At 35.2% G+C, this 16,439-nt stretch overlaps 1 protein-coding gene across 1 annotated transcript in view; it reads right to left on the reverse strand.

Moving 5' to 3' along the window:
- Positions 1-1,453: 1,453 nt before the first annotated feature.
- Positions 1,454-16,439, reverse strand: part of rnf2 (ring finger protein 2) — a 44,878-nt gene continuing 29,892 nt past the window's right edge. The window contains exons 5-7 of the mRNA XM_039734554.1: positions 12,426-12,698; positions 10,055-10,226; positions 1,454-5,435 (exon numbers count right to left, since the gene is read on the reverse strand). Coding sequence (XP_039590488.1) covers positions 5,334-5,435; positions 10,055-10,226; positions 12,426-12,698 — 547 coding nt within the window. The 3' untranslated portion in view covers positions 1,454-5,333. The remainder of the gene's footprint in view (positions 5,436-10,054; positions 10,227-12,425; positions 12,699-16,439) is intronic.

Here is a 16,439-nt window from a genome sequence, read left to right on the forward strand (position 1 = left end):
AAACTCAATGAGCCGTCTTAATGGTTCCCCCCCAGTTTAAAGCAAACTTCATTCACGTTTGTCTCCAGAAGTATATATTATACATCTGACTCAGCAAGACTAAATGAATACAAGACATGAGAGAGGTGGGTTTGTCTGCCCATCATACACTTTCATGAATGTCTTCATCTTAGGTAGAATGCCCAGAGGGGACTGAGCGGTCCTGTGGCCTGAAACCCCTGCAGATTTGATTTTTTCTGTTTTTTTTTTCTGTCCCCCCTGGCTATTGGACCTTACTCTTATTCTATGTTTATTAGTGTTGTCTTTTTCTAATTCTTACTTTGTCTTTTCTTCATCATGTAAAGCACTTTGAGCTACATTATTTGTATGAAAATGTGCTATATAAATAAATGTTGTTGTTGTATCCAAAGTACATCAATGATAAGTCTATGATTCAGTTCTTTGTCACCATGTCACCCATGTTTTCTAATTACTTTGACACTTTTTAAAATTCTAAATAGTTTGTAACTTCATATGTTGCACTGTATTGTAACTCTCATTTGGTTTCCAGCATGCCTATGATGGCACTAGATGTAAAAGTTTTTAACACTATTTAACAACCAGTTTTATTAAAAACTTTTTTTTTTTTTTCTTCAAACTTCAAAAAAAATTAGGATGTTACCTGCATGGCAGCATTAAGCAACAAACTGCAAATAAACTAATCATTTTGTAAATTAAGAAAATTTAAGTAGATATGAAACAACACAAACTAAAAACAATCAAAGAAATTTGGCTAGCACAACTTAAGTATGGAATTTTTGTTAATTTTACATACACAAAATACTTCTGTCATGTCAACACTACATGGAAAAACAAACTGGATTAAACAGATGGAAACATTTTCCCATTGGAATACAATAAGTACTAAAATGATATATTACCAATAATAAACTAGTGTAGATTTTATTTTTCCAGTTTGATATTTTTTTCTTTAAACAAATAAATGTGTTTTCATGTAATACAGTACATGTATCATGCCTTGCAAGCCAATAATATGCTGGGAGATAAGCCACGGAGAACAAAACATCTCTAACACATACATGACAAAATATGTAAAATGGCAAAAATAAGAACAGGCCATTTTTAATTCATTATAGCACATTGCACAGTAGAAAAGGTTCATTTTTTTGGCATTTCTACCTTGTGTTTACCTCATCATTACCTCTAGCTATACATGTGCCAGTCGGTAGATGGTGAGCAGTGCTTCAAGGCCAGAGGCTGAATGAAGTACAGTGGCTTGTGAGATCACTACATCCATTCTTCTTGGATACAGTTATAAACACATCACATAGCTCAGTTCTTACTATCAAAGAAAATGACTAGTAACCTCCTCTCTACACCATTAAATCAGCTAGATCTACAGTATTTTAATCTGAAAGTATAAAACTATTTAAAAGAATTCTTGAGAATCAAACACTTGTAATATTGGGATGCTATATTAAAATGTAAGGAAACAAACAAAAAAAAACAAACCTATACAAAATAGGTTGCAGAATTAAAAGTAACAAAGTGCATTATACAAAGAAATATAGCAAACAAAACAAAAATGCTTTACCAATGTCTTATAGATTTATAAAATAAAAAAGGCTGACTTGCCTGTTGAGTGAATCACCAGGTTAAACTACAGATCACTGTTTCTGAATCGCAAATGTGACACATGTGGCATGACACTGAAGTTCTTTGGGCTGTTCTCTGACTGCTTAGTCGCATAATGATTTGGTACATAAGATGTCCGTTAATACTTCCACATTATAAATTAGCACAAGATGCTGTCTTTGACTGCAGTTTAAAACAAATTACTATGCGCCTAGACACTAAAAAATCCAGCTGTATAATGGAAACCTTGATGCGTATCAAGAACCTTGTACAGATGACCTAAAGAAAAGGGCACATTTTCCAAATAGTTTCCAGCAGGTAATGTAAAAACCATAAAATATTTAAAACTCTTACTTTTATTTACATTCCTCATATATTTTGTTTCATGAACAATCAGCGTACTTAGATAACCAGAATGTACTGACAAATTGGTACCACTCCTGCCCTAGATTTTTTTTTCTTTCCCACATATTTTTAATATTGTTCCCTAAAGATACAGTAGGTACACAGTGTTTTGGTAGTGAGTTAAAAACTTTCATTCCTACAAACTAAGCATATCTGAAACTGAATTTAATTTAATCGGATTATCATCTGTTTCTTTAATACAGTTAAACATCAAATGACGCATACCTTTTATCATGAGGTAAACCACCAAAGCAGTGCAGACAGATGATATGCTACTGAGTTTATGACCTGGACAGAAAATAAAACCATACAGATTAAAAAAAAGAGCTATTTTCAGAGGGTTCTTTGATCTCTAGTGCAAGTGACAAGCCTCTATGGGTGTACTCCCAAAAACATCACTGGTGTACCAAAATTGTGGTCAATGGAGGAGTTAGGAGATATCTGATCGTATAAATAAGGGATCAAGAGTGCATCATCCATATCTGCTAGGTGTTAACCGTTTATATGTAGGTGCACCAGTATTGAGTGCTAGTTCTTGCGAAGATGTTGCTCCTTTATCTACCTGATTCAGTATTTTTGCCGCTGCAGAAAAAAGCTAGGATATTCAGAGTGGAGGCACAGGGGTTTTGTCGATCTGGTACTGGTAAAAGCAATTTCAACTTTGTCCAGCTTATTTAAAGAGTGTAGCTGAGAATCAGGGTTACAAATTGTCTAAGGGCCATTAGGAGACAGCACTGCTAGGCTGTGGTTGACTTATGACCACACAGTAAGGCAAAGAGGCATGGCTAGAGTGGGAAAAATGCTTGGAGCACGTAGGGGGAAATAGAAATAAGTGGGACAAGCTGGTTGGGTGAGGCGAGGAAAATTGGCTACCCAAAAGCTTGAGAGGGATTCGTACTCCTAAACGATACTTGCTTGGTACCCTGCAAAAACTGTTTTTAATGTGCTGCTGTAGGCCTATCTATTGTATTTAATTAAAAGCTAGTATGTGTGTTGTGTTTTTTTTTAACTTCATATCTGACACCATCTTTTTTGGGTACTGGTGAGTTTGAAGGGTCAACATGACTATAGTATATGTATGTCGTAAAGGAATACTCCAGCCAAAAATAATCACTTTGTATCTGTTACACACTTAAGATTTTTTGTAGTACAGCCAACAAAATGTTTTCATCTGATTGCTTTCACAGAAAATGGAGATAATAGAATGTCTGATAAAGTGGGATTCAATGGGGCAAAACAGCAGCAAAATTTAATTGTCCATGAAACAATCATTTTATTTGTCTGACCTAATCTGAAAGTCAAGTATCCAGTCATATGTTCACAACATTTTTTGTATTGGCAAATAAACTATTTCCAGAAAAAGCCTCTTGGGCCACAACAATGAAGAGCCTTGAAGATATTAAGCATTTGAATTGAAGACTCATCTCCTTCACCATTCATTGGTCAGCGGTCCTGCCCAGTAACATCTCCTTCATTGGTTGCCATGGTGTTTTACCTGATCAGCATTACAAAATGTGGTCTGAGGGAGTTTATAATTAAAACTTAAAGTAAAGCAAGTGAAAGCATTATCACTCTGTGATAAAAGTGTCTTGTATGTGTGCATATCCAAGATGCCTTAACAAGAAAAAAAATAAATTCATTGTGGCTACTTCACAAACTTGAAACCACGAGTTTGAGGCCTACCACTATGATAAATGTAACAACCAATACATGATGGAAGAGGAAGGTCTTCAATTCAAATGCTCAATCTCTTTTTTGTGTGTTACCTTCACTATCATACATGAGAGGATTTTGTAGAAATGGTTTAAAAAAAAGTTTGAGATGTAGTGAGCGTATGACTTGGACACGTCATGAGTAATTAAAATTTTCCCATGGGTGTACTGATATTGTTTGCTGTTGGCTAATTTTGATTCCCATATGAAGCTCACTGAATGTTCTTATCTCCAGTCCCCATCAGAACATGAGATTTAAATTTTGTCACTGTCATCACTACAAACAGTGCGGGCTAAGTAACAGATATCTTTTTTGAGTGAAACATTCCTTTAATATTGTTGCTGGGTGTCCAGTAGGGCAGCTGGTTTTTGCTGTAACAAATGTATTAGAATATGAATCCAATTCTTGCTGTTAAAGTAACAAGTCATTTATTTTCCCATGTCTGATCTCTGTCTGCCACCTCAGAATCAGCAACAGTACAGACTGTCTACTTGTCTGTGTATGTTTACTGTGCAGGAGTCCTCTTTTAATTTTAGTTGTATAATTCTGAGCCTTTAATTGCTCTTCAGCCTAAAACAAACAAGCAGGCCAAGCCCAGCTGAGTTACCCTGGCAGCATTTGCATCAGGCTTTGGAGTTCTTAGAATAAAATACTTAGATAATAATAAAAAAAAAACATATTACGGTCAGATATTACTTAGCTTTGGCTCACAAAACATTAAAACATTCTCATAAATCTAAAACATAATGTACATTAGCAGTAAATAATAGAGGGGAATGATAGGAGAAAAATGATTCAATTAAATGATTAACAATTAACTGGCTGCAATGAATACCTGCAGCCCCAGTGAGTCCACAGAAACAAAACGAGGAGCCACAGATGCATATGCATCATATTAGAGCATCCTCTCTCCCTCTTAACAGACCTGTGTTTATCTTTATTTTAATCGTTAACAATTAGATAGTTCTATATGAATGTATTCTTCTCAAAGTCAAAAGAAGAAATTTTTCTACTCAAAATTAGCAGGGATTTTCACATTTTGATTAAGACACTAAGAGATGTCTTATCATTTAGCTGCCTTCTTACTGTATAGGTGGAAGGAAGTGACAAATGAGGCTTTAGTCCATTATATACAATCAATAAAAACATCAAAAAGCTAACAACTGCTTTAGTCCTTTTGATTCTGTATTAAAAGGAAGCTGACAAAATGAAAAATGTTCCACCATTTCCATAGTAAAACTTTTCTTGGGAGTTCTGCAGGTCTAAACAACAATGGGGTTCCAGGGGGAAAAAAAGAGAGGAATATCAGAATAAATGAATCCTTTCAGCAAAGCCCCTTAAGAACTGTACAGATTATCAGCATGTATTTATAGGCAAGAAACCCACTTTTTAGAAATTATTTCTGCCAAGGATGTCTGTGAAGCTCCAAAATACAAATGAACCCCCTCAAGCTTGTATATTTAAAAAAAGCAGCAACACTTCATCCAGGAAAGAGTGCTTTCTGGAACCAGGTAAATCCAAACAGACACACTGTAAGGGTACAGAAGAGAGTTCTCAGTTCGCATTAGGATGTCTTTCCTCTATTTGTGCTCTTTAGTTGGTGCGAAGTACAGCTCCATAGGTTTGTTAACCTTCCAGTATTTTTCACTGACCAGCTCCAGTGAGAAAGAACCATTGAGTACCTGTAGAGAAAAGACAAGAATAATTTGAATTAGTTTGTTTTGATGTTTCTAGAGCAAATTTCAGGCCATGCCACTTTACCAGGTGATGTTTTGTATATGTGCATACACAAATAGTATCCTGCAATGATTGCAAAAAGACGAATACAAGTGATGTATAGCTTATTTTCACATTCACGTTGTTTGTTCGTTGATCACAATCCACTGACACATATTTCTAATTTACTCTTGATTTAAGTTAGAAGGAAGCAGCTAATGGGATAATAATCAGCAGATCCTTAATATACCAAAAGATGTTAACCTTAAAAATGTAACAACCAAAATTAACGAGAAAATCATATTTGCAGAGTGTAAAGAACACTACAGGCATTGTGCAAGTTAAAATTTTCTTGTAAAGATTTCTTTTTTTCTTTAAACACATCAATTTATTATATCTGATTTGACATTGTTCTTTATTTGGAAGGTTTCTGTTCCTAGATAGGAAATTTATTAAAATGTCACTGAATTGGGCTCCTTTTTGAAAAGACATGTTTATGAAAAAATATTTGAGAAGTTTCACAATTGGGCAATTTCCTGGTAACCTCAAATGTGAAAGTGGAGAAAAAATGTTTATGTGGCACAAGGAATATTAAAATAAGGTACTGCATATTTGCCCAAATGTTGTAATATGTAGTGTTGGTTACAATACAAGCTAGAACAAGTCATTCATTCAGGCCCAGTGGGACTACTCTGACCAGGAGCATGATGGTTGCCAATATAATCTTCTTGTTATTCCTTGCAATAATCAGATATTTCTCAATGAACATGTATTTTACCTGCACAAGACTTTATTCACCACCATGTTTTTACAGTCTATGAAAGAACAGTAGGGTAGTCATTAATTTGTCCTTTATTGTTTTTACTAAACAATTTAAAGTTGAGCAAATCTCACACATTCAGACTATCCATTATTGTAGCACTTACCGTTTACCCGTTTTGAACAGTAGTCGTGACTCTCTTAGCCAAATGTGTGCTGCCGTATCCATGACAGATAAAATGAAATAACGGCAAATGGATGAGGCTGGGATGTTTCTCCATTTTTCAAATGTGTATTTATAACAGACTTTTATTTGTTTATTTATTTATTTATTTTTTTCAAATCATGAATTGATGTTTAAGATTACTGCATTTTAACATCACTATATTTTCTTACAGACTGTTAATATAGGAAAGATGCATAATAAACACATGGAATGAATAATACTGTAATTATTCTGTATATTTCACACTAGGAAGTAGACAATTAATATTTTTTAAACAAAATATAAAGCAAAGTGGTATAAGAAGTACAGGAAAAAATGCTATCACAATTACAATACATCAGTTTTTGAAAATTTAAATAACCAGTGTCTTTTACACAGATATATATTTTTCTGTGTTTCTTACTGTAAATTGTTCCTCTGCTCATATGAAAGAGGTGAAATAAATTAAGGAAATGTGAACCTATGGTAGCCCTGAACTGCAAAACACAAAAAATGAAACCAAGCAAAACAAACCAAAACAACATCAAAGTACAAACATAAAATGCAAAAACACCCTAAAAATCTCAGAAACCGCAAATGCTAAAAGAGCTGTGAATCTCTAAAATAAGCAATACAAAAATGAAGTACACAAACTACACAAACAAATGAAATAAAGGAAAAAGGACAAATTCAATCTCAACAAGACTTCACAAGGAAGGTACGTCACCAGTGCAACTTTATTACTGAAGAAAGGAACACTCGTTATTTTTCAATCAATCAACATTTATTTATATAGCACATATTCATACAAAAAAATGTAGCTCAAAGTGCTTTTTTTTTATATATATATATTTTTATATAGTCCCTTTTCATAGTGAAGCACATACAGTGACTTGATGAGGACTGCACAGTGAATTGGATCAGAAAAGCTGAACCAGAGGATTTGGGGTGTAAAGTTCATTGCCTTAGCCACTATACCACAGTGCCTACTGAAAAGAAGGTAGGCAGGATTAAAGAAGTCTTGTGCTGTGAGTGACTTTCTACTACGCTGCTTTATTATGAGGAATTGTTTAACACTTAACCTATGTATCAGAGTAATGAAATGTTCTTTCAGTGATGTGAACATTCAATAAATCTGTAGTTTGAGGAAAACAATAAAAACAAGGCAGGGTAGGACAAAGTGAGCATTTCCCTGCTCTGCTAGGCTCTTAGTGGCCCACAAGACCTGTTAAGACAGCAAATTTAACAGTGATGCAGAAATCCAGCTGTAACCTGCATTCCTGAGTCTGAATTGCAGTTTGTACCAACATCAGGTCTGCACTTCATCTGATAACAAAGGTATAAATTTGAGTTGAGCTGACCTCTCTGCAGAAGCTTCTTCAAAAAAAAGGCCATGCAAATGGACATTCATCTTAGGTCTGTGACTGCAAGCCGAATCTGCCTGTAAGCAATGGACCAAAAAAGGCTACTGCAAGCACACACTGGTTCAATCATTTGATGTTTCACCTTCCAACAAAACTGACAACATTCATCTTTTCTTTTTCTCTTAGGGGAGCTAAAGGGTTGACCCTCACTTCTCTTTGGGGAGCCAAAAAAGCAGACAATACACCCTCATTGTGAACTGAAAGCTGATGAGCCACTCTAAGACCTAGCTCTGTGCCAGTGACTGAGCCCAATTTGAGAGGGCTAAGAAGCAGCTATTTACTTCAAGAAGGGATCTTCAGCGCTTCGCCAAAAGACTAAAGCTTTTCCCCAATGAAGTTGCAGAGGACATAGCAGAACGCCTTAATGGTGAGCTGAGAAAGACAGCAACACGGCACACCATGAACAAAGGACTATTTAAGAAAACACACTCCAATGCAAGCAGAGTACTCCACTTGAACCAGGAGAGACAACAACACTCGGCTCTACTTTGCATCGGACATCATCATTAAAGACTTAGTATCGGAAAACTGCTTATTTTGCCAAGATAAATTAGAACTCTAAATCGCCAGTAAACAGCCATTACAGTATATTCTGTGTTATGTATCTGTCTTGCATCATCCTGTCTTCTCTCTCTTTCTCTTATATCTGTTTCTTAAAAAGAGTGGGCTTCAGTTACCTTATTACAGTTCTAATGGCTGGAGACCCCCTCCTACAGAAAGAGATAAGGAAAATAAAGTGGGAACCTTACCAAATTATTTAATTACCAGCTATGCTGAAGCCAAAAGTAATAATTAACCAAGTTAATATTCACTTCTTGTCTTACAGCAGCAACCAAATTTTGTGGGAACCAGTCCATTGTAAGGAATACTGACACAAAGACCCGGTCATTTGTGAATTGTGGATAAAAATCCTTGAGGATGTAAGCAAAACATGCATTTCTTTCCATTTTCTAGGTGGTATTTCCTCATGAGAGCAGTGTATACTAAAAACATCCATCCATTTTTTTTTTATAATTCTTCATGTTGTGAGGGTTAAGGTGGTAAATTGCTTAACAGATAAATGACAATTCAGTTCACACAGTATATGGTTCCAGTTTTTTCATAAGAAATACTTAAGTGTTTCTAGGTGGGACAGGTAATCATTCTCCTTTACATGATCTTATATTTTATACTCAAGTCTCCTGAAAGAGCTGGACTAGATATAAAAGGGTGCCTCTTTTTAAAGTGCTTTAAATGCCTCCATAACAATGATCAGTCACAAGGCTATGCTCTTTTGGATTGCTACCCAAGAAACCTCATTTCTAACACTAATACCTGTACTCCCATTCACTTTATTACTCACAGGTCGTGACCCTATGTGGGAAGAGGATATGGACCAACTTGGTTCTGTTTGAGGTGGGAATACCCAATAACAATCTACCACTAGCAATGCTGTTTCATCAGGTTATTCTTTACTTATTAAGCCTTCCGATATATTTCACACATTTCCCAATGTGAGGACTTAAGTCTCCAAGTAAAACTATTTGGTTAGCAGCAAGTACCTTCTGGACACTCTGTAAGGTGTTTGGTATTTAAACTCAAACAATGTAACTCTTATAATGAGTAACCAAGAAACAAATTTAAGTGGCCTCACTCAAGTGTCTGTAAGCATCTCTAAATCAATTAGAACTTAATCTGAATGATTAACATAAATAAATAAAATATAATGTCCTGATGAACTAATTGACATATGGCCAGATGACAATTTGATGAGAGGAGGAAAAAAATAAACCAATGGGTTGTGCATGAACGGGTAGAACAGCCCAGAGGGGACTGGGCAGTCTAATGGTCTGGAATCCCTACAGATTTTATTTTTTTTCTCCAGCTATCTGGAGTTTTTTTTTGTTTTTTCTGTCCACCCTGGCCATTGGACCTTACTCTTATTCTATGTTAATTAATGTTGACTTATTTTATTTTCTTATTATCTTTTATTTTTCTATTCTTTATTATGTAAAGCACTTTGAGCTACTGTTTGTATGAAAATGTGCTATATAAATAAATGTTGTTGTTGTTGTTATAACAGGAAATGTCAAAATTGGACTAACTGGTCACCCTCTAAAAACAAAAGCTCACTGAATCATATGAACTTCCACTATCAATATTACTCACTAACAGCCAAGCTGTATCAGGGAAACATTCAATGCCAGGCTGTACTCACCGTAAACTGGCCGCTGGAAGTGGGAATGTAGATTGTGTATTGTTTCTCACTTGCAGCATCCATATTGATGGGATTAGCATCTCCATTTTTTCGCAGTTCTTCAAGAGCAAGGCGGACTGCCAAGTATTTCGAAAGATGGTCTACTGTGGCATTCCCAGATGTCTTAATGTACCTTACAAGTTGAATATGAAAACTAAAATTAAAAAAATGCTTAGAAAGTGTACGTCCATTTTCATGAGGAAGAAAAATGTCATGCAAAATTCTACAGTTATATTCTCCAAAACAGAAGTGCTGTCAGAAATGTAATTACTTTAATTTCATATTTTTTTTACTATGAAATACACAAGGACCTTCAATGAACATTTTTACTTGCAGTTAGTTTGCCTGGGGCAACTGGGCAGGTGGAAGCTGAATCATTCCCAGCAACTCCCCCTTCTCTTTTTCTGTAGGCTGAAGTAAAGTCAATTATCATGTCTGAAGGCTTCTGTTACTTTTTGTATGCAAGTTGTGACACCCAGCAGGAGAATCACGGCATATTCAATGAATGAATCATGCAGTTTCAGTTTGAACAATTCCTCCATCTAGGCGTGCATGTTGTTAAAAATGTATCCAAACCGCTTCGTTTTTTTTTTCATTATTAAACACAGTTATAGTACTTTTTTCTGAATTTTTTTCTTCTTTTACTTGGATGTTGCAAAATACAATTTGTAAATTTGTTGAAAATTTTTATAATTTTTTTTTTCTTGATCTTTGAAGCATCAACAAGCAAGCATTTTGAAAGGGAATGGTGGCTTTACTTTCTATACCCACTATATAAACATACTCCTACACAAGCATCAATATACATAAACTGACAATTCAGAGTGGCAGATCAATCTGACATATTATGTCTTTGTAATCTGGAGTGAAATTTGAGAGATGTGGATAAAATCTTGTACGAGTTAAAGGAGAAATTACAGATCTTGCAAATTCAGCACTCTAGCAAAAAAAAAATGAAGGAGGGGAAGAAAAACTGTAAGGTGGCAATTCTTTTACTTGCACAAGCAGTGCTGATAATACGTCACTGCAGGGAGGAAATGTATCTCCAAAATTAAAAAAAAAAAATAAAAATTCCATGACCATAGTCTGGCAGGTGAGAAAATGTCAGTGAACGGCGGGTCATGTCATTAACTTTAGTGCTGTTTTTTTTGAATGAAGCAGGATATGTAAGTATTTTATTCTTCATGTAATATGTGCATTTTCCAGATTGACTGTATTTGAAAGATATCATGAAAGCTGCCCACCTAGACCTAGCTAACTGGATAATTAGATAATGTTTAAGGTAACACTTGAGACAAGGTTACACACTAAATGTTTTACTACAGGAGCAAATCCTTAAATGAAGACTCTGGCACAGTGCTGGCTAACCTGAGATTACCTGGTTTGACTGTAAAGCTTCATATGTCTCCCCAGTGAAAGGACTTTACAAAAGGCATATGCTGTAAGTTTTAAGTTTGATTCACATGTGTTCTTTTGCTTTATTGGCCACAACTGTAAGCCACTTGTCTAAATGCACTTAATCTTCACTACAAATGAATGCATTGCATGACTACTCAAACAACAAACGTATCCTTTAGTTAACTTTAACTCTAATTAACTGAACATGCTGAACTGCTTCAAATCCTCTGTCCATTAGTTTGTTTGAACTAGTACTGCACGCTGTTGCTGTTACATTTCTGTGTTTAGTATCTGAACAGAACTGTTAATTTTTTTATTATAAATTAGGTATATTATGAAGACAATAAACAAATGAAAAAAGACACCTTGTTACCACTGAGTAGTTAAATGTGTACTTGATGTCCAGGTTTATCAGAGTCTGACTGATGGGTGGCGACGATTAAAGAGATGGAAAGTGAGAAAGACGGAGAGTAATAATGGGGTAGCTATAATTTTGTTATTCTGTTTTGCACCTTCACATGCTTCATATGTCCATCTCACCTTTTTGTTTAAAAATTTAAATGGCTTTTGCCTTTTGACCATATTCTGGGAGCCATCACTCCAAACATGATTCATTTGACTGTTAATGCTGAGATGATCAAATTGTTGGTCAGTCTGATCACTCAACCAAGTATTTACAGATTTTAAAACTTTTTAAACATTTTAATCTTGTTTATACAAACTGTTCTTTCTTTTTCTCTGAATGTTAATCGTTTTATATTTATTTTCTAAAGACTAACCAGTTGCAAATGATTTTCCAGGTTTACTAAGAATGACAGAAAATCAAAACCCTTTTGCTTTTAAGTAAACTTTGTACTGATTAGGTTTGTTTTAAAGATGAGTGGAAATACCTTAGTGTTCTTTAAATTAAACAATCGAACTATGAGTTTCTTACCTGGTCTGTGCAGTATCATCTTTCTCCATTAGTGTTGGATGAGGCCGAAACACAAGCTCAATTTCACTAGCTCCATCAAGTGCCATATCTCCATTTCCGTTTTCTGTGGTGTTGTCCATGTCGAGGCCAGAGTCGTCTGAAGTCTTGGTTCTTTTAATACTGGGTCCTGCTTCCTGGTTGCTGTGCACTGAGGCATTACTACAGTGAGAACTGTCACCATTATCTTCTGCACCACTTCCATTTTCAATCTGGTGCTTCTTACCTCTCTGCAGTCTACAAATAACATTGAGAGTAGTAATTACATCACTTTACTAAATCAAAAATACTATATTTCTTAAATAGCAAAACGAATTTACATGCATTTCAAATAACCTTCATTTATTAGGTCTTGCTTTTTATAACAAGGTGGTTAAAATAACTAGCAACTTGTTTTTTGCTTTGCGTCCTCCCCCACCATAACCTATCATCTATGGGGGAGGAGCAAAAGCTTTAGATTCGTCAAAAATTTCAATGTCTGGTTTAACGGATCTTGATGTTTTAGGGTTCCCTTACACTGAAAACATCTATCTCGATGATGGGTGTGTGTGTCTGTCTGTGTGTCACATTTTCTTGAGGACGGTCTAGAGCTAAAACGGCTAGAGGAAAAATACCAAAGTTGAAACTTAAGCCTGTTATGAAATGACGATGTGATGTGCTGATTAGTTTTTGAGCCTAATTGTGCAAGAGAAAGAGGCACTCTAGAAGAACCCTCAAATACTGTAATTCTACGTAATTTATTTATTATGAATTCTTCTCGTCAATTGCTATTGTAATGACCTATTTTATGATCAAAAAGATCAGCATCAGCGAGTTAATTAATTACTGAAATGTTATAGAATAGTTTGGGTGACTTGGTTCCTACAGCCCAAAGCCTACTGACGCTCACATCCAAATTTTTTAGATTTAAGCAGTACGTTAAACCTTGCTGGAGGATGCCCATTGCAGTTTAATATCCGTTTATTCTTATATGCAGCACTTTGTCTTACAATATCACATCATGGAAATTGCAAAATTTTTGTTAAAAAAAAAAAGAAGCACAAAATAATTAGCATAAAAGCATTACGCAATATGTACACAGTTTTTGGACATTTTCACATTAAGTTAGGTTTTTAATACACCTAGACTTTATTAAGTAATTTTGAATAGTATCTTGTGATAGCTTAGTTACATTTAATTTATCCAAGAAGAAACAAAGTTAGTATTACCTAATTACCATTTTTGTATTTTATGCATTACATACAAAATGTATAAAACTGTAAAAATCAGTTTTATATGATGGCAATCGAGAGTTGGGGGTTAATATTTGTTAACTGTATTGAAAAGGTTCCTGGAGAATAGAACCTATAACCAACTAACAGTACATATTGACCCAATTTACTTGCATACATGAATACCTGCACGGTACCTTACAGTAAGGCTTCATATCAAGTTGACTTTAGTGTGCCTTACTGTACATTGACATATACACAGTCTTGTAAAAATTTTCAGTCCCCAAAACTATTTTAATTTCATTTTTATTGTCTTTTCTTCTAAAGTTTTAATACAGTAAATTTAAAGTAATATTTTTTCCATCTGTTCTACAAATCCACGTATACTATGCCAAATCAAAAGAAACAAACTTAACAATTTTGAACAAGAATTAAAAAGTATTCATATCCTTTGTAAATAGAATGCTAACTTTGTTCAGGTGAAGGGCACTACTTTACCAGCTCACCCAGTTTGGTGACTTTTCTAAGGAAATTGATAACCTGTTTTCAATTAATTCAGGAGGATAAATACCCTTCTTTCTCACTGAGGTAAACAGTACAGTATAGATCTTCCACAGAGCAAACCAGAATGAAAACAATAGAGCTTAAAACAAGCCATAATATAATTATAGAGAAGCACAAATTAAGGGAAGGGTACAGGACCAACTCCTAGACACTAAATATTCCTCATAACTCAAAGGAGCTCATCATAAAAATGTGGAAGAAATATGAAACAGCCACACTGTCTATGTCAGTTGTCCCCTCTAACCTTAGTCGCTGAACAAAAACGGCTCTTGTCAGAGAGGGTACTATGATTCCAGATGGGTGGCAGAAGCCAATGACTATGATTAGAAAAATTACAATATGCAAGCTTTTCAGGTAGCTTAGGCCCCTTCTTCAGGCAAGTTTTTAATTAGACAATAAAAGGTGTCATTTTGCTTGACTTCTCATTACCTCCATAATGGCTTACATGGTACAACACCCTAGTTCTAAAGACAACTTACTGTAATAGCTGTGAGAGGTGGCTCAACCAAGTGTTGAACGGGGCATAAAAATGTACAAATTACTGACACTTTACATTTCTGAAATTACAGTAGTTTTATAATTTAGTTTTTTTGGAAAGAACTGTGAAAAACAGTGGGCTGGGGCCATATACTTTTTCAAGGCATTGAATCTTTTCCAACTATTTCTTCTGGGACAGTACAGATATGTGAATATCTAAAGACTTAATTCATGAAGCTACACTTTTAACTGCAGAATAAACCAGAGATCCATGCCACTCTAATAATGTTAGGCGCAAACCAGTACAATTTCTCCATTTTCTAAGTGAAACACAATGTGATCAAAAGCTTACATCTCCAACTGATCGCTTTTGATTTGTTTCACGTGCTTTGAAAGTGCAGATAGTTAGCTTTCATATGCAGTCAAGCTTCATTTCCTGCAGTAAGAAAACTAAGCTTTTGAATTTGCTTAGCTGTTTTCTCTCAACAAGGACATCAGGATTCACATTCTGGATGCTCCCTGTGTAGAACTTGCATGTTTTTCCTGTGTTTGAGTGGATTTCCTCTGGGTGTTCCCATTTCCTCCTACAGTCCAAAGTCTTGCAGGTTAGGTTATGCTAAAACTGCTTACATACCAAGGTTTGTGTTTTCAGTGGCAATGGCCCTGGACCCTTTCCAGGAACTACTTCTTCATTATGCCCAGTGCTTGTTGGGATAGGCTCCAGCCAGCTTCCCCTTGATGCTAATCTGGCCAAGCAAGTTTAGAAAATGGATGAGCAAACAGATTTGCTTAGTCGATACTTGTGAGGATTGCTGCCTTTTGTTTCACAATTGAAATAGTGTTGGCTTAAATGTTTTACTTATGTTTCCAATCACAAGATAAAATGCTGCAGTGTAAGACATGCATTTATCACTTATGTATGTGTATAAACAAGCCCTGTTAACATTACATTGTATGTATAATTTATGAAGATGTTTGCATATTTTGTTGGTCTAATTTTTGCTATCATCTATTCAGCAGATGAATCTTGTTTTCTTTGGTAATCACTAGGTTTTTCCTTCATAACTGGGTTGCAAAGTCTTATGAAGCTGGATCTGGGGCAATTGATGTTTTTTATGATTATAGAACTGTAGAACACCAGCCTGATTTATTTACGTCTGGTACCAGAAGCATCCAGTGTTACTCTGGCGTGTGAACAGTCAAGGCAGTTTGAAACGAAATGCCAACCTTAATGTAAACACAAAGGGGATTATGTGACCGTGTTTGTCAAAACCATAATGGCATGATCTTGTTACAAATAAAGTGGTTCACAAATATTATATGATCAATCTAAAATCTCTATATAAGTTGCTTCACAACTTAAAACTATTATGCATCAGAAGAAATCCAAAAAACAGGCTATTGTTTACTCTCCTGTGATGCTGGTATACTGAGATTTAGATTTGCAAAATAAGGAGCATATCACTTTCCTTGTCTGTGAATGTCTGCTTGCTTGGTATCAATAAGAGAGAGGTTTTCCCCTAATTAAACATATAAAAACATCATCCACTCAGCTTTCTAATGATACAGTGTTTCTCCTTGTGTGTAGTTTGGTACTTGATGTGTGACTTAAAGGAAGTCTGGTTACCTTACTGATGGCATCACTGTTTGATTACCATAGAGAAATAAGCATGCTTTGTCTAGACTGAATTCATATAGTTTTCAAACGTGTTTATTCTCCTCTACA

The sequence above is a fragment of the Polypterus senegalus genome, chromosome 14 (genome assembly GCF_016835505.1).
Source record: "Polypterus senegalus isolate Bchr_013 chromosome 14, ASM1683550v1, whole genome shotgun sequence".
Lineage (NCBI taxonomy): Eukaryota > Metazoa > Chordata > Cladistia > Polypteriformes > Polypteridae > Polypterus > Polypterus senegalus.